General features: G+C 36.9%; 1 protein-coding gene across 2 annotated transcripts in view; it reads left to right on the top strand.

Moving 5' to 3' along the window:
- LOC122539404 (TBC1 domain family member 14-like) overlaps window positions 1-27,478 on the top strand; it is a 79,062-nt gene that overhangs the window by 18,256 nt on the left and 33,328 nt on the right. The window contains exons 2-5 of one of the 2 annotated variants that reach the window (XM_043674208.1): window positions 2,503-2,626; window positions 23,027-23,145; window positions 25,510-25,592; window positions 26,188-27,472. In XM_043674208.1, coding sequence (XP_043530143.1) covers window positions 2,503-2,626; window positions 23,027-23,145; window positions 25,510-25,592; window positions 26,188-26,309 — 448 coding nt within the window. In that variant the 3' untranslated portion in view covers window positions 26,310-27,472. Of the gene's footprint in view, window positions 1-2,502; window positions 2,627-17,311; window positions 17,509-23,026; window positions 23,146-25,509; window positions 25,593-26,187; window positions 27,473-27,478 lie in introns of those variants that run through there. The other variant, XM_043674207.1, reaches the window with a different exon arrangement.

Genomic DNA, 27,478 nt, shown 5'->3' with positions numbered 1-27,478 from the left:
CGAAATTAGACTGGGATGTCTGGTCAACATGGATGAGTCAGACCAAAGGGTCTGTTTCTCATCTCTGACTTTGTACAAGTCTGTACCCATCCTCTTGTGACTCAACCACCATCACCACCTCTTCCAAAAAATAAGGTCATGGGAATATACAATCTGTCGCTTCTATGCTCCACACATCAGATTGTTAGTTTGCAATGTCAGTTGACATTTGTTTGCATTATTTCAAGTTTATATTTATTTTCCTTCTTGTATACATCTCGTAGCTTGATAGCTCAGCCTTTAAATGTATGCCCTTCTGAATAGCTTGTAATGCAACAGAGTTAGAACACATATACATTGAAATAATTCCACACACAACAAGTCTTCTAGTGCTTCACTCAAACAGCCATATGATATAGCTCGGTTTTTACTATCATGGAATGGTGAGAGAATTTTTCTTGCTTTGCAGAGCCAAGCATGTACTTGCAGCAGAGAACACAGATAATGGTGAGAACCTTGCCCAGAAGCCATGAGGCCAACATAGACTTGTGTTGAGACTGACACTTAATTTGAATATTTTTAACCTGGATTGGTATTGGGTGCAACATTTAATGTGAATGCTCCAAACTGATGAAATTACACCAAAAAGATCAATTTTTGTGGGACCTTAAGAAGGCAGCAGAATACCAAGTCTTTGGTAGTTAGCTGTAAATCCCTTCTGGTTCAGAAGGGTCTAGGTTTAAGTCCCATTCCGGAAACTTGAGTGCAAATTCTGTGGTGATGCTCCTATATTATACTGGAAAACTCTATCAGAGTGCCTTCTTTTGAATAAGGTATGAAACGGGGGACTGATCTGCCCTTCAGTGGATCGAAAAAGTACCACGAAACTATTGAGAAGGGTTTTCTTGCTGGTGTTCAGGCCAACATTTATATGATTTCAGTATGACCTAGATATATTGTCTACCAGTTCTCACATTGCTGGTTCTGGGATCCAAGTTGGCTGGTATATTTCCTGCATTATATATAATCTTGAAATGCTTTAGACTGTAATGGTTTTACTTTGTGCTTGGGTGAGTGTTTGTGAGTGTGTGAGTGTGTGTCTGTAAGTATTTTTCAATCTATAGGTAAAAATGCATTGTAGATTGTGGATTTGGATGACTGATATATTGGCCTACCCTTCATATAATTTGTGTAAGATGATGTCATGCAGTCACAATTCACTCTGTTTTGAACAATCTCTAATTAGTATAGCTATCAGTAGCAATTTGAATTAGAGGTGGAGGTTTATAAAAACCATATGTGTTCATTTGAATTCTGCTTTACTGGACTCAAATTGTTACTTGGATCAATGGAGCATTTACATTTTTTTTATTAACTTGTTTTTACTAACAATATGTTGCAGCTACAATCGTAACATTTCTCAATGTAAAAAAAGTTGCTGTCAACATTTCAACACTTTAAGAATGTTGGTGTTTTATGATAATTTGAATCTTTCAATTGAACTATCTTTGTCTTCACTAATAGTCATAGAACAGTTCACAAAGGTGTTTCCAATAAATCATAAAATTTCACTGAGCTGTGAAAAGATTATTATAATCAGTGATCTGTTCTTTGTTCAGATGTGACTTGAGATGGATGTAAGATGTCAGCCTGTATAAAAAGTACAAAAGTCCTCATTGTAAAGCCAGACCTGTTCTGTAATGTTAGCACACTACTTTCAAATCTACAGTATTTATTTTGTAGTGAGATTAGTTCCAGAGCGTGCACAACAGAAGAGTTGTTTGTGTGTAAATTCAATGTATTAGTTCTGATTGTGAACCTTTCCTGATGTTTAGAAAAAGGTCTACACTGGTTAGAAAATGTATAGAGTTAGTACAGGCACACTGGACTGCCTTGTCTACCCACAGTCTGTGTAATAGAACAGTCAGTAGCACCGAAAAGGCCAAGTCGAATTTCAGCAATTGAAGTTTCTTCTCTTAGAATATTCCAAATTGGTGTTCTGCTTCTCTTCACATTATGGTTTAATTTGTCTCCTCTTTACCAATTGATGAACCTGTTGTGTATGACTGACACATTCTGACTATTGCTTTTAGCTTTTCATCATTCGCAGTCCAGAGATGTGGAAGTTAAGCGGATTGGCCATTGTGAATTACCCCATAGTGTTCAGGGATGTGCAGGCTTCGTGGACTAGCCATGGTAAATGCAGGGTTATAGAGATGGGGGTTAGGGGTTATGGGAGGGTTGGTGCAGACTCGGTGGGCTGAATGGCCTCTATCTGCACTGTAGGAATTCTGTTATGCTTATTCACATGTATTTGCAGCATTTGTGCCATAGACCAAGCAGGGAAACTGTCTTTTGAATTGGTTTTCAACTGCATCAGAGTTTTTATTGCATCTTACACTGTTGAAGTTAAGTGTAATGCAAATATAAATTTTTGTTTATTTTATGTTGTTGTTCAGATACGAGTCATCAATTTGCAAATCGGGTAATTCTAACTAATATCTGTTTGCTCCCATTTTACAGGAGTTTGTTTACAAAGAAGCTTAAAGATTCCATACCATTAGAGCAGAATGTTCAAGGTTGGAAATTATTTGGGAGGATGCCTGCCAAGGAAAACCCTCTAAAAGAGTCCAAGAAAGTTCAACAGGTAGATAGTGATAATACACAAAACTAAGCTTGCTTGCCTTTTTTAAAGTAAATTGTACTTCAAAATGCTATTAGTCATTAGTAAGAAAGATCATCTTTTAGAAAGACAGTTTTAAACAAAGCATATACTGATCTTGGTTACGTGTGTTAATTGTAATACGCCAACTTGCTTACAAGAGCAAAGAGTAATCTACGTTATGGTGCGGTGGAAAGAACTTTTCATTCTGGAGGGAGGAATCTTAAATTCTAATGAAAAAACAGCAAAGTTTGCCTGCCTTCTGTAACTCTAAGTAGTGTAAATGTCAACAAACATAAATAAGAGACTGATAAGAGCGTAACTTACCATAGAAGTTTGTTTTTGGAGTATGAAGCCAGTTCTGTAGTGAAATTGACCCAATAGTTATTTTAGGTTTTAACAAACTTAATGAAATTTTAATTCTACCTGGACTAAGTACTGTTTCAAAATTATATTCATTGACAGTTTTAAGTTTCAAGCCCAATTTCCTAAAGTTGTATGTGCGCTTTAAAATAAATTAATCTGTAATCTGCTTATAATAATACTGTGTAATGGGGCAAATCAAAATTGCTGAAACAGTGACTTTATAAGTTTTTTTCTGGAAACCATACTAGTATAAGCACTGTAGATTTTTGAGTCTGTTTTGTAATCTGACTCTGACTTGCTGAAAGAGCTCAGATTCCAAAGGAGGTTGTAAGTATGCATTAAATTTGGAAATCTTATCGTAAGTGTTTGAAGATTTTGATATAGGTGTTACCCACTCTGAGATTACTTTACTTTTCCTCAGTCATCATGCCCATTATTTATTTTGTAGTCCCTTTCCAGACCTTGAGAGCTCCTTAGGTAAACTGTACATGATTAAAAGGAATTAAAATCAAGTCTGCTAACGTAAATGAGTTTTGTAGTGTTATGTCAATATGTTTCCACTGAAAATGTGTAATTTACTCTTCCTGTGGAGAAAAATAAGGGGAAAAAAATAGCTTGAGCTCTACCGAACTAAATCTACACTTAAGCTCTCATAGGTACTTTCACCATAGAGATTACTAAAAATTGTTGGTATTTACAGTTTAAAACATAAAATAGCCTTTTTTTGGTCATGATTGTCTCTTCTATGTGCATAGGTTTAAAAATATAAGTTTTAAAATGGAATGATTATTACAAAAAATTCTGGGAATGCAGTTTATTTCTCCCCTCGTAATGTTCACTCAAACAATAAAGTTTGAGTTTGTTTCCTGGAAAGTAAGAATTATGAACTGGGCATAAAATGGTTAAAGTCTGCTCCTCCTGCAAGGAGCACATGTTGCTAAGTTGAAGAGTAGAGCAATTTTAAAAAAAAATAAACCAATATATTTTTATATTTTAGAAACTTGAATTTTTAAAATTGACAACAGCAGTTTTGAGCTCCAGACATTTTGTCCAGTGTGTCTGAAGTGATATGAAGGAATGAAGAGGAGGAAAAATGAGGATGTACTTTTTGTTTTGTGACCCTGTTTAGAGTTGGTAGTTTTCTTTCTTGCAAGAAGAAATGGACTTTAAACACAAGTAAAATGTTTTAGTTGGGGAGGGGAAGGATCAGCCTTCAAGTGCAAATTTTAGATTGACCCAGAGAATTGCCTTTGGTGTTTGTTGGCTAGTGCCTCATGATGAAACGTTCAGACTCTTGAGATGGATTATTAAGTAAATTACTACAAAGTACGAGCAGAAATTGAGGTTACCAACCACTGACCTGCTAACATTTATTTTTACGGAATGTTGTTTACATAATTGAAAGCAATTGATTGCACCCTGTGCTACGGAGGCAAATTAAACAGCAATATTTGAAATGTGAATAATATGCATATATATGTTTAAACAAAGCAAATAGTGCAAGGATAGGCATCAAATTTCCATTCTCTCACTTTGTGCTGTAGTTTTCGTTTCAAGGGAGGGGAAAATCATAAAGTAGTTGATGGCAAACTTAAAATAAAATTTTCTTGTAAAATGTAAGTTTCTTTTTAAAATAAAGTGAATACATTGCTAACAACTCTAACCAGTTCTGAAAAATGGAACACGTTTCAACATTAAACCTAATGGTCAGATGCAAACTGTATTTTAATCAATTCAATGACTTTGTACTGCAGTCAGGATATTTTCTTAACAAAACTATCCCGAATGGATTTGCAATTATGCAATGAGGTCAGAATGGTTCTTGGTAAGGGACCAACTTTTGTAGCTGGAGATTTGAACTTAACAAAAAATTCTGGGGAGAAAGTGAGGTCTGCAGATGCTGGAGATCAGAGCTGAAAATGTGTTGCTGGAAAAGCGCAGCAGGTCAGGCAGCATCCAGGGAACAAGAGAATCGACGTTTCGGGCATAAGCCCTTCTTCAGGAAATTCTGGGACAATGCAAAGCCACACAGGATTTTTGCAGTTAATAGAAGACTGCTTAATAGAATAGAATAGAAATTTATTGTCACGTGTACTGATACATGAAAAATATAGTGAAAAGTTTTATGTTGCCTGACCACAACACCAATTTTAAGTCAGAAGTCATTCACAATAATATATATTTTTAAAAATTCAGATAAAGTTCATCACCGTTCAGTCAACAAGTCCTGGACCTGACAGTTTTGTACCATGAAAGAACTGTCAATATGGAAGTACGGCCCTGCATTTCTGAGGAAATCCTGAGCAGAGTCTTCTCACGTATTGCAGAGCTCCCTTGTTTCGTAAAAATTAAGGGCTGGATTGGTATTGCCACTCCTTTAGAATATCTGACCCGGTGAAGATAGTAACCAGGATGCTGAAGGGTAGATTTTGGATTATAAAGAGCATTTATGTAAACTGGCATATTCTCAATGGGTATAGAAATACTTGGGAGTTGGTATGAATGGCCTTTTTAAGTTCTGAATGGATTTGGTTATATAATTTGAGAATCTATTTTATCTTGTCTGGATCAGTAAAATCACCTAACATAAGGCCCTCAAGGGTAGGTGAATTTCAAGCTAATCTGCAGAAATAATATTACAATTAACAGTTTAACTATGGAAAAGACTTGTCAGAAAGGTACTGGAAACAGTTGTACTGTTTTATTCAAATATGAATTAAATAGAATATTTCAGAAACATCTTGGTGTTTCAGACATGTCAAACATGAGGAGTAGCAAGCTTTTGCAGGAGTAGGTAATCTTTGCTGTTTCTCAAACTGGCATTGTGTCTGGGTCCAATGTGGATTGATCAACTACGGTTGTTAGTCTACATTCTGTTATTGTATCGTGTTACTAGAAGATAAGCAAGATAAAATGTTGTGATTTTATGTTTACTAATTTGTATGGACATCACTCTCCCTTACCGCCTTTGGACTGAACTGTTTCTATTGCATTCAAACGTCTTTTGATAAACAATTCGGTCATTTTATGGCTTGAAGTAAACCATGCATATACTCTTTCAGGATTGACTTGATTTAAATGTGGATTTCAAAGTTAACAATAAAATTCTGCCATGCTAATACACTTTGTAAGCAAGTTGTTTGTTTAAAAGATTTTGGCCATGTATCGTATTAACATAGGAGTGCCAGATGACATTATAGGGACAAACTACATTTTTACCTAGTCATGCCTCGCTTTGCATTGTCAAAAACTGCATAACAAACTGATTACTGGAAGATAAAGAAATCATTGTGTCTATTTTCAGCTGCTGCATTTGTTGCTGACACCAACAGCAAAACATAATAGTAAGAAAAGTAACATAAATCCAAATACATCAGAATAACAAGGTGTGAAGTTATGCAACCCCCAATCAGCCATGTATATGTAACCCCTCAATTTAGATATTCTCCCTTGAAGTGTGATATTTAATGTTTGTAATGTCTTTATTCTGATTATTTTGCTGGACCTTAATATCAAACCTGTGTGCCTTTCTCAAAATCCCTTTTTAATTTCTTCCAGATGTTCCTTTTGCAAGGCAAAGTGGATCTCATATTTTGCTAATAAGACATAGCCATTTCTCTGACACATGAAGAGTCATAGATTTTCTCTTGCGGATAGTAACCAATTCCATTGTTCCTACGTGCATGAACATTTGAGCTTCAATGCAATGTGTCGAATCAGTGATGAGATAAGACAGGTTATGATCTTTTAGGGACTTTGTGATACAATATTCTCCTCCACGTGCATATCCAACTCTGATTATGTTTTCCTGAGTGGTGCTTAAAATTTCAGGCGTGCAGTTCACTGTTTTATTACCACTGGAATCAAAACCACATGTAACTTGTTCAGTTGTGTAGATGGGGTAAGGATGAACAATAGTTTTATCAATCATTTGCATTCCTTAAGTGTTGTCCTTGCAAGTCGGAAAAATTTAAAAGGGACCTAAGGGGCAACTTCATACAGATCGTGGTACGTGTTTGGAATAAGCTGCCAGAGGAAGTGGTGGAGGCTGGTACAATTATAGCATTTAAAAGGCATCTGGATGGATATATGAATAGGAAGGGTTTAGAGGGATATGAGTCAAGTGCTGGCAAATGGGACTAGATTAGGTTAGGATATCTGGTCAGCATAGATGAGTTGGACCGAAGGGTATATTTCTGTGCTGTAAGTCTCTACGACTCTGACTCTTAAATCTTCCCTCCCTTTTCTATTGCATAAAATAGAACCTTCTTAACTCTTATTCATCTAGTGTTTGGATCACTGCAATATTTTGAACTATTGTAACATTTAACGATTTTTTTTATCTTCGAACATAGCCAGTATCCTTAACCCATGAATTTATTCTGCTCCCTCTCTTGCATAAATCACTAATCAACGGTTTGTTAATCAGCTTGATTTTACTTAGTTCCTGCCTGACTACTTAGTTTAATGTAATTATTTATTGTATCTAGTATACCTTCAACTTGAGAAAATAATTGATCACTTACAGCATTGATGTAAGTGTAGAAACTCCTGAACCGTAAATGCCTGTAGAATCTCCTATTAAACCTCAGTGCTTCCTGTTCTTTCTCTCAATTTTGTAACCATCTTGATTATACAGCACCTTGACCAGTTCCTTTTAACTGTTGGGTAGATGTTTTGGGTGCCATATTGGAAACTGAATACCTGAGAGATTGAGCATTACTGATACCAATTAATGTTGGATATCTTCATATAATATTTTACCCGTGCTTCACTTGACAATCCAACCTAAGTGTCCTTTTGTTTCCTATATGACTCTCTACAGGGGTTTCAGTCTGTTACGATGTAATTCTGAGTGATCTGAAGTTCTGTGAACATCGTTAGGGAAAAATGGTCTTGACTTACATAATGTATGCAGAGTGCATGAAATTGCGCGTGCAAATGTTTCCGAATGCTGCCAGTCCCTCATGGTTTGGTTATTTGTAGAATAACGTATGCATTTTTTACATCCCAAATCTCTGCATAAGAACATGAAATTTCCATCAGCCTGTGTTCTTTGGCTGCGTGCTTTCCCAAGAGCTTGCTCATTGACACTAGCAACAGTTTGGTGCACGAGGACACACAATGTCACAAACTTCAGAATACTCTATCCACTTAGATTTCTCTTTCAAATATTCCTTAACCTCCCATTCAGGTCAATTTGTTTGTCATGACTTCACAACCAAGTTTCAATGCCAAATTCAAGATTACAAAAATTCCGATGAAATCTGAAAGAAGATGTTGGCATCCCTGGAGTTAGGATCAATTGTTGCCTGTATCTTCATCCATCCACTTGAATCCTGGCTGACAAGTGGGGCAGCTGTCGTCTTAATCAGGCTCAAGGTTGATATTTTGAATACAAGTCTGGCGGGTTCTGTTTAGAGCAATGTAGGGCCACTTCCTGAAGGCCAACACAAGGACATCAGTTGTCGTGTGTGAATTGCCCCAAGCTACCTTTAATTTTGCCACTTTGTCTGTGAAATTTCTGAACATCAATTACTAAAACAATTAAAGTTTATTGCACATAACAACCAAATAAAACCCCTTCAGCAGCAGGTTAAGCCTCACAACTCAACTTTGCTATTTCCTGATTAATGGTGGACTTTAGCTACGCTTCCAACCAATAGCATGTGTCTCTGGTTGTCTGGGGTTCTATCCTCGTGCAGCGTGATTCTTTGAGGTTCTGCTGAAGAGTCTGGAAGACTAATTCTTGTAAGGTTTTGTATTGATTAAGCATGTGGTGTGACATGATTTATGACACTTCTGAAATCATCAAGTCTGTAGCTTGCTTTCTCATCAGGAGCAGCTTCTGTTTCTTGTTACATTCAATGTTCATTGTTTGTGTGAAATGTACTCTGTTACACCATTAACTCTTTAAATTTTTATGCAGGGAATCTTAATTGCCCATTTGTCACAAGCTACTTGTTATAACCCTTTGTTTATATTGCTTCAGCTCCTTTTTCCCAGGAGTGGTTAATCGGCATATTGCTTTTAATTTCTTGTCCCTTTATCTCAGGAAACATTATTCCAGAAAGCTAATGCATATGCTTTCAAACCATGAGCTATTAATCAATTTTAAAGTTTACTTGTCATTGGTATGCCTTAGTAAACAAATATAATATTGCATTGTGAAAAACAGAATTAAATTGTCATTAAAGGATGCAACAAATGCAATAGTTCCGAAACACACTTTTAAAATATTTTTTGCATTTCCTTAATGCATTCTTCGTCATTCCTTGATCAGAAAGTTTGCCAGTAATCAGTAAATGGTGGTGTGTCTGGGTTATATGGCATGGCAGAGTTTTTTTTCTTCTGTAGCTATTTGGACAGCCTTTGAAGCTAATCATGGAGGTCAAACACCTATAAATTCATTTTCATAATTTTAACTTTTTTTTGTATTAGGTTTAAATGGCTCCAATTTAAAGTGTCTACAATAGGGAACTTGTTCTGGCATTGACCATAGCATACAAAAAGTAGGAGGGTGCAGGTTAAAGTTGTCCTTTGTTCGGTTTCCATATTCTCCAGCTAAAAAGAGAAATCAGTGAAATGATGCAGCATAATGGAGCCTTGATTGCAATTTAGAAGGTCCTCGTATTTTACTGAAGTCGAATTCAGTAAATGCAGTTGCCCATCCTCTTCTCAGAAATGGGAAACTCAAACAATCTGAGAAACAAGACTTGGTAAAGTGAAAAGTAATGCTAGTCCCTGTAAAATTTTATTTAATGAAGAAATGTGCTTCCATTTCTGAAAATGTACAAATGAAATCCATTGGTGAACGCCTGTGAACTTTGTCTTTTCATTACCTGCGGTGGGGCTTGTTTGTTACAGAACGTTTTAAAATAATTTCAAAGCATTTCTGAACATTTGAAAATATTTCCAGTAGAATGATTGAGCTTCTGTAATATTTGAAATGATTCACAATCGTCTCCTAGACCTTCGATCCTGCTGCTGTTTCTATTCTTGTCCAAGATCTTTCGATGGTTGTGTCTGAAATAATGAGATGAGTGGGAGTTGCTTAGCTGTATGCACTGCATGTTGATTCTGGCATTTCAGTTGTTTGGTAGTGTCTTCTAACTCCTGCAGAAATCATGCCAAGTACTAAGCGGGGCAGAATAATTTTGATGGCCCCCTTCTCGCTCTCTCTTTGTCTAATTCCCATCCTTAAAAAATATAGAATGCGCTTCCTCGAAAGTGCAGCAATCGTTCGTTGGCTGAAAATACTTTCTTCTTAGTCAAGCGTTCAAAAACAGATATGTTAACCCCTTCTCAGAAAGTAAGGGGTAACAAACCTGTAGAAGTATAGAAAACAGGCCACACGATTCAGCACCTGGAGCCAGTGAGATCATGGCTAATTACCCTATTCAGTATCCTGTCCTTGCTTTTTACCCATACCCTTCAATCTCATTAACTCTGGGAACTATATCTAATTCCTTGAAATTGACGTTTTGTTATCAACCACTTTCAGGCAGAGCAATGTACAGGCTCATGACTCTGGTGAAGAAATTTCTCCTCATCATGGTCCTAAATGCCCCACCCCATCCCCCATATCCTTAAACTATGACCCTGGGCCTGGATTCCCGGGTCATTGGGAACATCTTTGCTACTGTTGGAATTTTATAGGCCTCTCCAATACCTGTCTCCCCAACATTCCCTCAAGCCCATTCTTCTAAACTCCAGTGAATATGATTCTAACTGATCATGCATCAGTCCTACATTTCCATTAATCATTTTGATAAATCGTTGTCGCACCACCTCCAGAACATTCATCCTCCAATAAGGAGACTGAAACTGCAAACAGTACACCAGTTATGGTCTCCTGAAGACCCTGTATAATTGCAGCAAGACATCCCTGCTCTTGTATATGAATCCACTCAATATGAAGACCAACATAATATGTCCTTCACTGCCTATTGCACCTGGATATATAATTTCAAAGACTGGTGTACAAGGGTACCCAGGTCTTGTTGCACCTCCCCCTCTCCCAATCTATTGCCATTCAGGTATTCTGACTTCTGTTTATGCTATCAGTGTGGACAATCACTCATTTATTCGCATTATCTTTGAACTGGTATCCATTTGCTACTTACTCAAACTGTCCAAATCACTGATGTATCTCCACATCTTCCTCACCCTCCCACCTACCTTTAGGGTATCTGCAAACTTGTGGGCATTACAATTAGTTCCCTCATTTAAATCATGAATATAAATTGTGACTATGAAATCCAAGCAATGATCCCTGTGGTACCGCACTAGACATTAACTGCCAGTCAGAAAAAGACCCACCTTATACATACTGTTTCCTGTCTGCCGACCTGTTCTCATTCAATATCCGTACACTACCCCCAATCCCATGCACTTTAATTTTTCATGCTAATATTTTTTGTGGGACGTTATCAAAAGCTTTCTGAACATCTAAATAGACTGCATCCACTGGCTCCCCTTCTTCAATTCGCTTCGTTAGAATCATCAAAATTCCAGATTCGTTCAAGCATAATTTCCCTTTCATAAATCCATGATAACTGTGTCACTGTTTTCCACGTAATGTGCTATTAAATCTTTTAGTATTTTCCCCACTACCGATATCAGGCTAACCAGTCTGTACTTCCTGGTTTACCCAACATTTTTGGGATGTTATTTGTGTCCTCATTTGTGAAAATAGAACAAATAAGTCTGCCATCTCTTTCCTCCCTTATATCTGACTAAAAGAGACCTGCGTTCAATTTCACTAATCTATTTTCTCTTCATGCACTTATACAAGTTTTTATCATTTGGTTTGTTTTTGCAAGTTTACACTCAGTGTTTTTCCCTTACTAATCCTTTTCTCTTCCTCTGCTTGTTCTTGTCTGATTTTTTTTTTGCATGGCCAACTTGTCTGCCCGCTTCATGGATCGAATACAATCCCTACTTTCCCTCGTTAGTATGGTCAGATCACATTTTCTGTTTTACTTTTGTGCTGGGCACAGTGTGCAAAGTTAAGAGTATGTAAAAAGAATGTGGAAAAGTCACAGATGAAGATAGACTTAAAAAGCAACACTTCTTTAAGCCCAGGGAGTGGTAAGCTATTCTAAAGTTTGGAGAGAAATCTGCTTAAGGTTCAGGATAATTTTAAGTAACTGAAAATGAAAGTGCACTCTTAAAGCTTGAGATTTGTGACTTCTGTGAGAATTATCTAAAATTCAAAGGCAAACCTCGATAAGGAGAGGTTAGAAATGAGAGAGTGCTAACTTGGTGCTTGATGCGGTGATGCCAAATTACTGAAAGTTAATGATCGTGTCATGACTGAAATACTGAATACAATTATGGCGTGTTATTGGAATTTTACTAAACCTATCTTGAAGTTTCAGTAGTACGCTCAAAATAAGAGGTGGGTTTGAGGTCACAAATAGATTAGCCATGATCTTATTGAGTGGTGGACAAGGCTCATGGGCTCTATTGGTCTACTCCTTCAAATCTGTATATTCATATGTATTACATTGTGAACCATGATTAACATTATGTGCATTTCTTCCAGTACATGCCCTGTGCAAAGTGTAGAACAAGCACAGTGTACCATCAGTTTCATTATAGATCTATTTCAGTGAAAAAGATGATAATGAAAAATGGAGAACTTTTTCATAGTTTTTCATTTTTGAAGTTCATTTTCAGAAGTTAATTGTTGGAATGAGGCACAAGGCTGAAGCTTCTCCTCGGGAATAAATTACCGTGCCAAACTGGACTATATTTTGACTCTTAATTCCAAAGAAGCTATATTACCGGGTGCGGATCATAAGCTATCAATCATAATTTTACACAGTAGACTTCTAAATCTGTGGCAGATATATCTTAGCATTCTGGACAATTAGTTTTTCCTGCTGTACTTTCCTTGGCCCAGAAAATCTCAAGATACATTCTCTTCCTCTGGAAAAATCAATATGCATAAGAACATGAGAGAAAGTGATGGCTGCTGATGCTGGAGAGTCAAGAGTCGAAAAGTGTGGCACTAGAAAAGCACAGCAGTTCAGGCAGCAGCTGAGGAGCAGTAGAGTCAACATTTCAGGCATAAGCATTCCTGATGAAGGGCTTATGCCTGATACGTCAACTCTTCTCCTCTGCTGCTACCTGACCTGTGCTTTTCCATCGCCACACTTTTTGACTATGCGTAAGAACACGAATGGAAGTAAGTTCAGACTGTTTAGCCTTTTGAATCCATTTTAGTAAGATCTCAGTTGATTTTATAAGTCAATTTCACCTTCCTTCACCTTATCCACAGATCTCTGAATTCTTTTAATATCCAAAATTGTATTTATTCTGTGTCTTTCTTAATGATCAAGCATTCGTACCTCTCTGTAATAATAAATTCAAGAGAGAGAGACAATCCTCTAAATGAAGAAATTTCTTTGTTTCAGACCTAGATCATTCGCCCCTACTTTGAGACTGTGAACCCAGTTCTGTGGCATTGAAAGACCTTCTATTATTTAATGTGCTGAGCCTCTAAGGAAAGCTGTGCTTTAAATGCATTACTTCACAGTATCTTAAGTTTAGGAAAAATAGGCTCAACCTACTCAATCCCTCCAGACAAGGCAATCTTCCAAGCCCAGAAGATAGTGTTGTGGTCTTTTATTGTATACCCAGGAAAACTAGTGGACTCTTCCTTGTGGAAGGAGACCTGAACTGTACAGAATATTTCTGAAGTGGTCTCAACATGGTCCTATATACTGTAATTGTAGTAAATATCTTCATTGATGTGCCCCAATTCCTTTGTAATGAAAGCTAAAATACTATTTGTATTTGAAATTGCTTGCTGTGTCTGCTTATTAACTTTTGAGATTTATTATATGCAACGTGCCCTGAAATCCTGAACAACATTTTTTAGTCTCTACCATTAAAAAAAAATCTAATTTTCTCTTTTCCAATGAAAGTGAATGAACTCACATTCTTGCACATTATATAATCCACCTGTCATGTTCTTGCCCACTCCCCAAATCTGACTATATCTCTTTGCATCCTCCTTGCTGCTTTGTTTTCATCTAATTTTTGATTGTAGACAAAATTTGATACATTCACTTGGTTCCCTCATTTGAGTGATTGATACAGATTATAAATAACTGAAATGTTTCAGTACCCAGCTAGTTACAGCCTACCAACCAAAAATGAATGTCTACTATCTGTTTATTAATTTTCAATTCATTCCATATCCCATGAGCCTAATTGCCCAATCAATTTTGAACAAGAAATTTCATCTATTTTGTGCAATTAATAATGAAATTACCTAAGTGTCTAAATCTTTCTTGAAGGAACACTTTTTTTTTCTTTTGTTTCTCTTTCTGTAGAAAGGAAATCATGTATTATACCAAGGTGAAACTGCAAATGAAAATACAATTTTAGTTTCTTTGTCTTTTTGGTCAGATATTTGTATGATCAGTTAAAGAAACTGCTGGTTTGAATGCACTTTAGATTAGATTAGATTAGATTAGATTACTTACAGTGTGGCGGGTCTCTGGCGCTGTGAGGCAGCAGTGCTAACCACTGTGCCACCGTGCCGCCCACGGATTTTTGAAATCCAGGATTCAGTCACAAACATCCACTTTAGGATAGAGATAAAATGTTGATATAGTTCTGGAAAATTTAACTTTTTTTTTGTGCATTACAACCATTGGTGAGTGAGTTGATGCCTCCCAATCCAATGAAAATTTTTGAAATCCAGGATTCAGTCACAAACATCCACTTGAATATGAGATACATTGAAATTATCCATAACAAAAAGTTTTCTCAATGTACAAGTAGGAATCCAAAATAATTGCAAATGCAAACATGAACACCAAACATGCATTCAAGTTTATGACCACGCTGCTGTTCAGGGCTCAGTTTTAATTTTAATGCAGTAACTATTTCTCTCATGTGATGAGTTAAATATTTGTTGTTCTTGTGCTCTACCCAAAAGCTGGTCCATGGTTTATGGTCTGCTGATGCTTCATCTTGAGCTGGTTTCTTGATAGTTGGCTTGAGTGGTGGAGTTTTGGTCTTATCTATTCATAATTTCAGTTTAATGTTTCGGATTATTATAGTCCTCTATATACTGCATAAATCAAGATGATACCCTTTCCCCATCCACTAACTATTCTTTCTCCCTGTCTCTGACAAATGAGATGACATTTAGTCTCCAGCAGATTAGTAACATTGCTATCAGTTTATCTTTCTTTCTCTGCATTGGCCCAGGTATTCTAAGGTTTGGCAATCACAGTCAGTGGCTGCACCACTTACTATTTTATGTTACTGCTGAGTTCAGCATTTCTAGCTGAGAATTGTGATTCCAGTTTTTCAGAAATGCATAGTGTACCCAGGACAGCCATACACTTTGACAGCTCTGGTTGTAGGTTTGCTCGCTGAGCTGGAAGGTTTGTTTTCAGATGTTTCTTCACCATACTAGGTAACATAAACAGTGAGCCACTGGAGGAAGCACTGATGGTATGGCCTGCTTTCTATTTGTGTTTAGGTTTCTGTGGGCTGGTGATGTCATTTCCAGTGGTGATGTAATTTCCTGTTCTTCTTCTCAGGGGGTGGTAAATGGGATCCAAGTCAATGTATTTGATGAGTGTGTTCCAGTTGAAGTGCCCTGCTTTTAGGATTTCTCGTGCGTGTCTCTGTTTGGCTTCTCCTAGGATGGATGTGTTATGCCAGTCGAAGTGATGTCCTACCTCATCTGTATGTAAGGATACTAGTGAGAGTGGGTCATGTTTTTTTTTACGGCTAGTTGATGTTCATGTATCCTGGTGGCTAGTTTTATGCCTGTTTGTCCAATGTAGTGTTTGTTACAGTTTTTGCAAGGTAGAAAACTAGCCACTGGGATACATGAACATCAACTAGCCACAAAAAGACATAACCCACTCTCACTAGTATCCTGATATACAGATGACGAAGGACACCACTTCGACTGGGATAACACATCCATTCTAGGAGAAGCCAAACAGAGACACGCACGAGAAATCCTAAAAGCATGGCACTTCAACTGGAACACGCTCAACAAACACATTGATTTGGATCCCATTTACCATCCCCTGAGAAAAAGAACAGGAAATTACATCATCACAGGAAATGACATCACCAGCCCACGGAAACCTCAACACAGAAATAGAAAGCAGGTCATACCACCAGTGCTTCCTCCAGTGGCTCACTGTTTATGTTACCTAGTATGGTGAAGAAACGTCTGAAAACAAACTTTCCAGTTCAGCGAGCAAACCTACAACCAGAACCTCAACCTGAGCTACGGATCTTCTCAAAACTCACTAACTTTGACAGCTGTTGTGAAACTATAAATGAGTAAGTACAATGTTAATATGCCAGTTGCTTCAATATGCCAGGTGGGTGATGGAGGTCTGAGGGTAGCTAGGGCCAGTGGAGTGGAGGATGTTGTTCTTTTGATTCAGGTGGGTTGGGGAGAGTCGGATCTTGGGGTTCAGTCACGGTTGGGTATGAGTGGAGAAGAGAGGTGATGTTGGAATTATTCTGGGTTGTAAAGATTGTTATCAGATATACGGGATGGAGCAAAGTGCAGCATTTGGTGGATTTGGGTTGGCACATTGGTGGATTCAGCTTAATGGGAGATTAATTAAGTTTTTAATTGTCTAACCTTTCCTGGGTAACTATTTACCTAATGGAAGCAGGGCCCTCTAAATTCTCTGACATTAAGGGTTTTTATGAGAGGGGTCCAGATCTAGGGATATGACCTATCAGAGTATTCAGTTTCTTGGGTTGTTCCCATAAAGTGCATTACATCTGAGATTCTGCAGGGTCCTTGCAAGTAACTCCAGTCTATGCAGCTCTATGACTGCCATCTGAGCCAGTGTTAGCATGTAGAGAGCTTTGCAGCTTTTTGTGATTTATCTTAATTGTACAATTCTATGTTGTCAGTTAAAGGCATAAATTTGATTAGAAATTACACGTGTATAGGTGCTTGATTGAAATTTAATGAGCAAGTTTGGGACTCCTTTTTTGATTTAGTTAACTATACTTTAGGGTTGCTATAGTTTTTCAAGGAGACATTTACGTTGATTAAGTATTTTCTGTCTGAAATCGGCTGTAATGACTCTGCAGTCAGGATTTTAGTTTAATCTTCTGATATGCTGCAATGGTACATCAGTAAATGCCGTTAAGCATCGGAGACCTGAACGCTTTCTGAATCACATCACTGATACAAGACTAAGGCATTAGAGTAGAAATCTGAGAGAACTGATTGGATGCTTCCTCTCTGCAGATGATTAATATGGCTGCAGCCTTTTTCCTCACTGACGGTGGTTAACTGCAGACCTCAGTGATTTTATGTTTGCAGTTAGATGAACTTGGGGAGAGAAGGTCACAACAGATGAGTTAACTAGCCTGATCTGCTGTAGAGTCCTTTGCAAAAAAAGAAGTTAGAGCTTGAAGGCACATAATGAAGGCTTTTCATTATTGCTTTCCCCTGGATTGTTTTGAGGCCAGCTTTCATGGTAAGTACACACCTTTTAAAGCTGTGACATTAGAGTGCCTTTTTTTTAAAAAATGAAAGACCATCTTTAGTTACAGTCTGTAGTTGTTAAATTGATTTGCAATAACTTCTTTTTGACACTAGTTTTCTTTCAGATCTGCTGTGCACATATCGGAACAATGCTGATGAATCATTCTGTAGTTGGCGCTGTGCTTTCAGCTTCATTTTATAAAGATCTCCTCTTCCTGCCTGCTTTGGGGCGGGAGTCTTTGTGATGCTGATAGAATAGCACTGCTAGAATGTGTGACAAAAATTCATGAGCTGGATAATTACTTCATCAAATTTCATAAGTATTAATGTTTGAATTTATTAGCAGAGTACGTGATGTATTTTCTTTAAGATGAATTTGGTGCCGAATGATTTGAAGTATATGTTCACTTCTTCAATACTTATTTAGTACTGTATTTTCAAATTAAATTTGCATTTTTCTTCGAACAGCTGCAAAGGGAGAAGCTATAAAATTAGTTGGTTTGTGTGCTAGGTATATATCAAATCTGTATAATGACCATAGTTTAATAATTTGTTTGTATTTCCATGCTTCAGTATATGAAAAGTTTGAAGTCTAATTAAAAGGGAAATCTGATCAATCTACTGGTACTGCTAACATGCACTGTTTACTAACCGTGTGCAGTCTTGCATAGACGTGAGTGTAAAGGGTTATAATGCAATAGGACACAGTTATTTATGGAAATTAATACACCTTAAATAAGGCTCAAAATCACATTTACAGAATGAATAGATTTGTTTCTTAGGTGCCATTGTAAATAATGGAGCACTGTGCGAGATAGTGGACTGAATACATTTTAATTACATTTGCAGCTAGTGCATGTATTAAGAAACTACATTTTGTCTTAAAACTGTTTGATTTTAAAACTATTGAATGCAATACATCTATTAAGAAAGTGTACATTAGACTTAATGTTTGTGACGAGAAAAATAATTGAGTAAAGCAAAATGCCAAGATTACATTGAAATCTTGATATTTAATTTAGCTAATTCTGATCCAAGTGCATTATTATTTAATTAGCACAGATTTTATTTGGACTAGTACTTTTGGTTATGCTGAGTAGACAACATTGGATTAATTTCTTATTTTGCAAACTGTCTCGGATAATTTCAGCTTTTAAAACAGATTGGCTGTGATTGTTAGGTTTTGCTTTAATGACTCAGTTGGTGTCTTGGGAACAATTTTAGAAATGAAAAGACTGTGCCTAATTTGATTAACCATGCCAGAAAGGTATTAAGATTAGGAACAGGAGAATAAAAGTTGGCTGTATCTACTGACTACTTCAAAACTACTTGGATAGCACTAGTGAAATGTGAACATTTGAAGGTTTTGAAGGAAACATGATCAACACAGGCATTTTCTATTTTGAGTTTCTTTGCTTTAAGTATCAGGAAGGTTGGAGAATGGCAGTTTATCTGCCTAAACAGTTCAGTTAGCAGCTCATCGTGTAATGAGACATAGAAAATTCTAGATTCTTGTGTTCACTTGAATATCCTTGACCAGGCAACGATGGCAGCACAATTGTCTTCATTATCACCTGAATTAAAGAAAAGTAAAATTCAGTTTGGGTTTCTGCTCCTTATAATCTCAGAATTGTTACTGTGCAGTAGGAGGCATTTGGCCCATTTGCACTTTTGTCTTTTGGGCTTCGGCTTTGTGCTCTCAATAAATACATACACGTAATTGCTCAACGTTCAGACCACTGGTACTGTTATAGGAATTTTCCTAATTTGTAAGACTGGAAACAGCTTCAGTATTGGAGTTCACCTTGCTACATCTTTTTAAAATGTTAATAATAAGCAGTTAAGCACTGAGCATTATCACATGGAATCTTTTGGTGTAGTATGAATTGCTGTCCCTTACTAAAGTCCACATTTCTGCTTTAGCTAAAAAAAAATTAACATTTCAATTTAAACATTTAGATGTAAATTGTAAATCATTATCTAAAAAATGATTTAAATTCTGTTCAAATTTGCTTCGTTAAGATCTAAATAGCAAAAGTTATTCATCTCTCATGAAATGTGTGATCAGCTGCAATCTGAAGATACAACCACTTATTTTAGGTGGGAATAATTTAAATTACTGGTAAAATGACCACTTTGCTAATTCTGTATACATATTTGAATGTAAATATGTTGATATATTCAGCCTAAGCAATATTACCATGTAATGTTAGCATGCAAGCATAGCAAATAGGATGAATGGAATTTTGGCCTTTATTGAGAGGTTGTTGGCGAGGCCACATCGGGAGTATTGTATAAAGTTTCGTTCTTGTAATTTAAGAAAAAGATATGTTGGCGTTGAAGGCAGTTCAAAAGCGATTCAATAGGCTGATTTCTGAGATAGAGGTTGATCTATCACCACTAGTGAAATTGTTTCGGCCTTTATATATTGGAAGTTAGTAGAATGAGGGGTGATCTTAATAAAACATACAAGTTTCTGAGGGGTCTTAACAAGTAGATGTTGAGAAGGTGTTTCTACTAGTGGAGGAGTCTTGAACCAAAGAAGTAAGAGGATACTCATTTAAAACTGACATGCAAAGGATTTTTTTTCTGACGGTAGTGCATGTTTGGAATTTGCTCCCCAGACAGTTGTGGTGGCTAGAGCATTGAAAGTATTTAGATAGAGTTTTGAATGATCAAGGAGTTAGAGAAATATGAGAAGCTGGCCCAAAAATGGAATTGAGGCCCAGGGCAGATCAACCATGCTTAGCTTGGCATCACTCCTATTTATATTGTATTTCATTGTGAGGTGGATACAATGGATTTAACTGTTTCTCAATTAATTCTAATTAATTTTTGAAATCAAACAATCAATTTGTCAGTAACAGTAAAGGTGCAGGAGGACCTAGATGGAAAAATTAATAATTAGCAGAGATATTTAATACTTTGCATCCATCTTTTCTGGAAAATGGGATATCCGAAAGAAGACCTTGATGTAGGTGATTAATATTGTGAAGTATTAAGGATAAATTTCAGTTGTCTTAGTTTGTGTAAGGGATAACAAAATACCTGAACAAGATGATGTGGGATCTTGAAGCAGTTCATGCATGAATTTTTAGAAATTATATTTCAAGATACAGTTGGGTTTAGATATCTGAATGACAAGTAAACAAAATAGTATCTGTTTTTAAAAGGAAGTTAGGAGTAATCGAAGTAATTTCGGGCTTGATATTGAGAGCACTTTTAGAGACTTTAAGGCTGCACTTAGTACATATCAGAAGAAGAATCTCTACAGTATGGAGACAGGCCATTTGGCCATACAAGTCCACACTGACCCTCTGAAGAGTAATCCTCCCAGACCCATTCCCCTACCCAATACTCTATCGCCTAACCTACACATCCCTGAACACTATGGACAATTTAGCATGGCCAATTCACCTAACCTGTACGTCTTTGGATTTGGGAGGAAACTGGACGTCACTCGCGCAGACACTGGGAGAATGTGCAAACTCAACAGACAGTTGCCGGAGGCTGGAATCAAGTGCAGGTCACTGGCGTTGTGAGGCTGCACTGCTAAACACTGAGCCACCATACCACCCTAGATAAAAGAAAAATAGTTTAGCTATCACACACCTGGAACAACCCTCCTTGGTTAATAGAATTTCATGGAAAAATTACAGGTATTGTACATGAGCTAAATGCACTGGATTTGTTGCATACAGATTTAAGCAGTCTTTGCCATGATGTCACATAGCATTATTGGAGAAGACCAAAAAGTCTGAGTTTAAGAGGATGCAAGAAAACTGGGCTAGAAGTTATTTAGAAGGATGAAAATGATCGTGCTGTCAACTGAAGCTCAAATTTTAAGTTTCAGAGCTGATGTGAATAGTTCATCCTAACACACTCTGCCTCGTCCCTTTACACTACCTAATGGTTTCATGTCTATTCAACTGTGTGTGATATATAAAAGCATAACTAGAAGCTGGAGTAGGCAATTCAGCCCTTCGAGCCTGTTCCACCATTTGATTTGATCATGGTCGATCTCATCTCTGCTTCAACTCTTTTTTTTCCTGCACCGCTCCATAACCCTTAAACCCATTTCTAATTTTAAAAAATCCTCAAATTTACTCAATGTATCAGCATCTGCAGCATTTTGACATAGTGAATTCCACAGATTTGAGAAATAATTTCCTTAAACAATGTCTTCTCATTCTAGATCGCTGCAAATGAGGGAATATCCTTCCTATGTCTATTTTGCCAATCCCTTCTAGTACCTTCCAAATCTTAATTAAATCTCCCCTCATTCTTCTAAACTTCGAACATTACAGCGCAGTACAGGCCCTTCGGCCCTCGCTGTTGCGCCGACCTGTCATACCAATCTGAAGCCCATCTAACCTACACTATTCCATGTGTGTCCATATGCTTGTCCAATGATGACTTAAATGTACTTAAAGTTGGTGAATCTACTAGCGTTGCAGGCAAAGCATTCCATACCCTTACTACTCTAAGTAAAGAATCTACCTCTGACATCTGTCCTATATCTATCACTGCAAGTATAGGCCTGAACTGCTCATAAGACAAACCCATCATCTCTAGAATCAAAATGCCTCCAGTACAACTATATCCCTCAAGTAATAGAACCAAAATTGTATGCAATACTGCAGGTGTGGTCTCAGTAATGCTGGTTACAGTTGCAGCAACACTACCTACTTTTACACTCTAATCTTATAGCAGTAAATGCTAAAATGCCGTGCTCATGGAGAGTCCGTTTCTTAGTGTTGGTAAGTGCTGACAAAATATCGTAAATTGACTTGATTGTAAATATGATCTATCGGCACTTATGATCTTGATCTATGAGTTTTACTGTTCTCAATTAATCTAGGCACTGTATTAAGACCAATCATCTTTGTAATTTGTACTGATAATTCTCAAACCATTGTCTTTATAATGACTAAATCTCAGTTGCTTGACCACACAATGACTTTCAGTTATTAGTTTTGTTTCTCATGTTGCATTAATTCTGGTCACCACCGAGATTTTTGAACAAGCTACACCTGCATTTCACTTGCTCCCATTTGTTATTATTTGAGTAATCAAACAAATCGTGCAACATTTAAACTTCTCCATTGCTGACACCAGTGGAGCGTGAGTACGTTGATGAACCTATAGAGAACTATAACATCCTGGAATTTAGGCATTTCCAATCACACTCTGTGGAAAATCTCCTTGCAACAAGTTCTACCTACCAGATATTTTAAGTTTGCTATCCAAGAAGATGCTTTTTATATATTAAAAAAAGATTGGCTTGTTCTAATGGGTTACTAAACATTGACAGAATTTGTGTTTTAGGCATCATCAGTGATTCTGGTGCAAGTTTCACTCTGAAGTCTGTTGCGCATTTTTGCTTTCGTTTGGCTCTGTGAAGACTAATTGATAGTAGTTAACTGGAGAGCATGTTTATATTATGACTGATAAACTTTGATATTAATTCTTATTTTTGGTGATGCAAATAAATTACTTACTTTGTGCAGGAATATGAAGAAAGATCTAGGAGAGCCCAGAAGTCCCCCTCTCCTAATCAGAGATTGAGGAAAAACCTAGACTTCGAACCTCTCTCCACAACAGCACTTATCCTTGAGGATAGGCCAGCGTGAGTCCCTAACCTTTTATCTCACTTCAGTAGTAACAAGGGTGTATATCTGAAAGTACTTTGTTTTTCTGCAGTGTGACGTATGAAATCGTACAAATAGAGCTATGATTACATTGAGCTTGTACTTCTGACTACATTGGTAAATTGGCATGTTGGTGCATTTTCTATTTATATATTTCATGTGTGAAGAGCCAAAAAGCAAAATATAGAGTTGACACAAAAGTATTTCTAGATCTCCTCTTTTGAACAGGGAGGTACAGTAAGTTCCAAAGTTGAAACTTGGATTATTAAACCATTAAATGGAAGAGAATATTTGCCACAGATAAACAAAACTAGTGGCAGTGTTCTAGTTTGCTATATTGTACATAGTGATTATTGAGAATGAGTTGATAGAATCCCTTTGCAAAAACCAGTTGTTATAATAATCCAAAGCTTTTAGATTACACTGTATAGATTTGGAATAATAATGAATTGGCCATCATGCCCCCTTGATTTAATCATATAGATCTAGTCATTCTAACAGACAAATGATAAGCCATTTGTTTAAGACTGACTTCATTTGAAGCCATATCTCAGGAGGAGTCAGTACCACCAGTCACAATAATAAGAAAAGAGCATGCAGAAGAAATAGCCATGGCAAACCAAAGTGCTTATCATGTTACTCTAAATAACTCAGTAATTCATTAGTCAGTATAGTGTAGAACCATACTGTAGAATAATGGAATTTCACCATATCTTGTATGCAAAGTTCACTAAACTTTGATTCACTGTTCAGACACTGGATAATTTCAATGCAGTTGATTTAAATGGGAGGCAATAAATATGTAGGATTGCTGCTGCTCATTTGGTACTCCATTTTTTTTGATAGGTGCAGTTTAAGACTGAAATTGGGCTTGCTTTGATGCTATAGTGGTCAAATAGCCTATTGATATGCTTTGTTTATGCCAGTATATAATGGGTGTCATGGTACCTGTGATGCTACTACTCTCTATGGCGATATGCCTCAGTGAGCGATGCCTTTGTGAAGATAGGGAGGGAACTGGAAGATGACCGATATGCAAATATAACTTGCAAATCATTAGTCCCTTGCATTCAGTCTTATTAGGGCAAAGTAACATTTGTGGAATACTTTTGTACTGATTCAGAATTAATTTGAAACAGAAGTTTCTAAATGCAATCAAGGGATGCCATCGAAAGTATTTACAGCACAAATGTTCAGTAGAATTGAGAAGCTTTCCTGCCTCCCTCTTGTTCAATTACTGCACCAAAAGAAATACGTAGCTTCCTTAAATGTTAAATAAATTAGAGCACTCTAATAATATTCCAAAGTTCTCAGTTTTATCAATGTATGTGGGGATTGATGAACAGATGATGCAATTCTGCAGAATCATTTGTCAAGGAGATGGTTTCTTATGCTAGTCATTTCAAAACGATTGCTTGTTGACTACTGCAGTACTATAGCCTTCAGTTTTAATTTGGAAAGAGTATGGTAGTTTAGATGGAAAACTGATTGCAGGACTACAAATGACACTAACCATATTGATCTGTTTATATGTTTGCCATTTCTCTAAAAGCTGAGCAGATAATCATGGTTGTTATTTTAGTCTACTGAGAGAGTGGTGCTTTGCTGAATTCATATTGAATGACATGATAAAATAAAGCTCGTTCACCATTAGTGAATTTAAAAGATCCCATCACACTATTGCAAGAATAGCAGACGTGTAGTCGTGTCTCTTCAGCTAGCACCAGCCTTCAAATTAGGGTTTATCTTGTGATCATTCATGAGCCTTTTGTGTAGAAAATTTTCCTGCACAAGTGCTGCCCTTCAAAATTGTCACTGGTGTGAAGTACTTGGAACATCCCAGGAAGATGTCATTTGCTGTTCAAATCCATCTGTATTACTTTCAAGTAAGGAAGAGTGGGGTCTTGAATAGTTGATCAACAACAATAAAGAGGTAGTGAGTATTTGATTTTCATGCCGCAACCCCCAGGCAATAAGGCCACGTCCTCATGTTTTGTTTTGTTGGTTGAATATAAGTCTTGTATCTTTGCTAAGTTATTGAGGATCTTAAACTGAAATTTAGTTTTGGCTATTTTATAATTTTCTTACCACCTCATGGTTTTGGTTCAACGTTGCATGTTCCAAATACTCAAACTTAAGTTTAATTCGTATAGAAAGTCTGGTCAAGAGGAATTTCGTATACTCATACGCAAATACTCACCAGTGATTGAATTTGTTGTACCTTTTCAGAAGATGCATTTTATAACTTAGATGCCCATTATATCTCTCTTCTATTCTGAGCTGTTGCAATAGTTGGGGGGAGAAAAATCAAGTAATGATTAAGGACTGTTATTCCTCCTTAGGAATCTCCCTGCAAAACCTGCAGAAGAAGCTCAGAAACACAGGCAACAGTATGAGGAGATGGTGGCTCAAGTGAAAAAACGAGGTTAACTGCAAGTTTTTTCATTGGTTATATGAGTATATTTTTGTGAAAGCTTAAAATTTTGACTAAATCATATGAGGCAGCACTCTTAATTCAGGTTTCTTTTCAATATGTTTTGGTTTTTGCACCTTTTTTTTATTTGCAATTCAACTCCTCTTGCATTTCAACCTGAACTGTAGGAAGATGCTGGGATTGTATCCATTTTATACCTTGCTCCATGTTATTTTCAATTGACCAATGAAAAGTTAAATAAGAGGGTGCAAAATGATCAACAGATGAAATCCTATCAATTTTCAACTTGGTGGGCTAAATTAATATTACTCCTAAAACCTTGTGTTGTGTGCTAATTTTCTGCAGTTAAAGATGTATTCACAGTTGATTGTTTGTGAATGAAAAATGGATGGCAGTTTTGGGCGTCATGTTGATCACAGGTTTGTGCAGATCATCCATTAATGTTGGGATACATTTTTTTTGCTACATTTGTTCTGAACCAAAGACTTGAACTTTTAATCTAAATGTCATTGTTCTTGATGTGTTTGTGTAAGAGAGTACCATCATATTACAGAATTTTACATTAAGCTTTTATTGTTCCTTCCAGAGCAAAAGGATGCTCAGAGGCGAAGGAAGCTACTGGAAGATCGGTGTAAACTTGAAGAAAGCATTGGTAATGCTGTCATTACCTGGAACCATGAAATCCTGCCCAACTGGGAGGCTATGTGAGTAAGGGAAGCAAAGAAAATGCATTGCGATGTTAGGACGATTTCTGCAAATATTTGCTAGATTCTTAATATTGTTGCATGTAATAGGAGTTGGAATTAGATTTTATTGTCACATGTAATTCGAGTACAGTGAAAAGTGTACAAAGTCACCATCTTAAAATACAAAACCAGATTTAAAAAAAAATAAAAGAAACAGCCAAAAGAAAAAGAAGAACGTCCAGACCTTAAAGACTTTATCCAAAAGAAAAAGTCCAGATTTTAAAGTTTTATCTCCCCAGGCCGAGCCCTGGCCTGGAGTTTCAATCAGCCTCCTTTTGGAACATATTCCACCAATCACCTTTGCTGCTGTTGCTACTAATACTGGACCAAGTCCCTGCTGCCTCCAATCGCTGGGAGGAGTCTCCTGTGTAGCTGTCTTACGTACTCAGGAATCTAGACCAGTCTTGCCCTGTTGAAGACACCGAGTGAGGCTTTTACACTGGTGGAAAAAGAAAATGAACAAAAGTAAAAAAAATTATTAAAAGCAGATGGAAGTGTAAAAGCCCTGGGCCAGGAGACCGAAAACAGTGCTGCTCCTCCGCCACCAACTTGAACCTCAATTGCTTATTTTTTTATTAGAGCATGTCTTGAAAGTCAGATGACTTTGGTCTGGTTCAGTAAAGGTAGTAAGAGTGAAATTACACACAGTACCTCCCTTGTGTAATCACTTCCACTGGCTCTATATCCTGACTGTCTGCCAGCAAAGTTCTGGCAGACGAAATAATAATTTTTTCCAAGTCTTTGTTCTCTTGCAATTATTATTATAGGTGGGGGAGAGAGAGAGAGTTATAGTTCTGAACTTTAAACTCTCAGTTGCTTTCTCTAGGTGTCTTAGTTGCCATTTTAGTAGTACATGTGTTGCATTCCTGATATTTTCTTGCTCAACTTTGCTTTAAGTGCTAACCTAAGGTAGTTTAATATCTGACTTGGCCTTCAAACTGTATGATGTTTTGAGTATTTGAATGAGGGAGAGGGCATCACAGTGAGTCATATCTCAACACTGCCAAATGGCCATAGAGTCATACAATACACTTTACAGAAAATACTTAAACTCTACATTCTAAATACATTTGCTAATTGTACCATGATATGAGGTTTAGGTATATAGAACATAGAAGAATACAGCGCAGT

Source organism: Chiloscyllium plagiosum, chromosome 32, assembly GCF_004010195.1.
Source record: "Chiloscyllium plagiosum isolate BGI_BamShark_2017 chromosome 32, ASM401019v2, whole genome shotgun sequence".
Classification (NCBI taxonomy): Eukaryota; Metazoa; Chordata; class Chondrichthyes; order Orectolobiformes; family Hemiscylliidae; genus Chiloscyllium; species Chiloscyllium plagiosum.
Note: the sequence above shows the minus strand (reverse complement) of the source record. Positions and strands in the feature narration are given on the sequence as shown.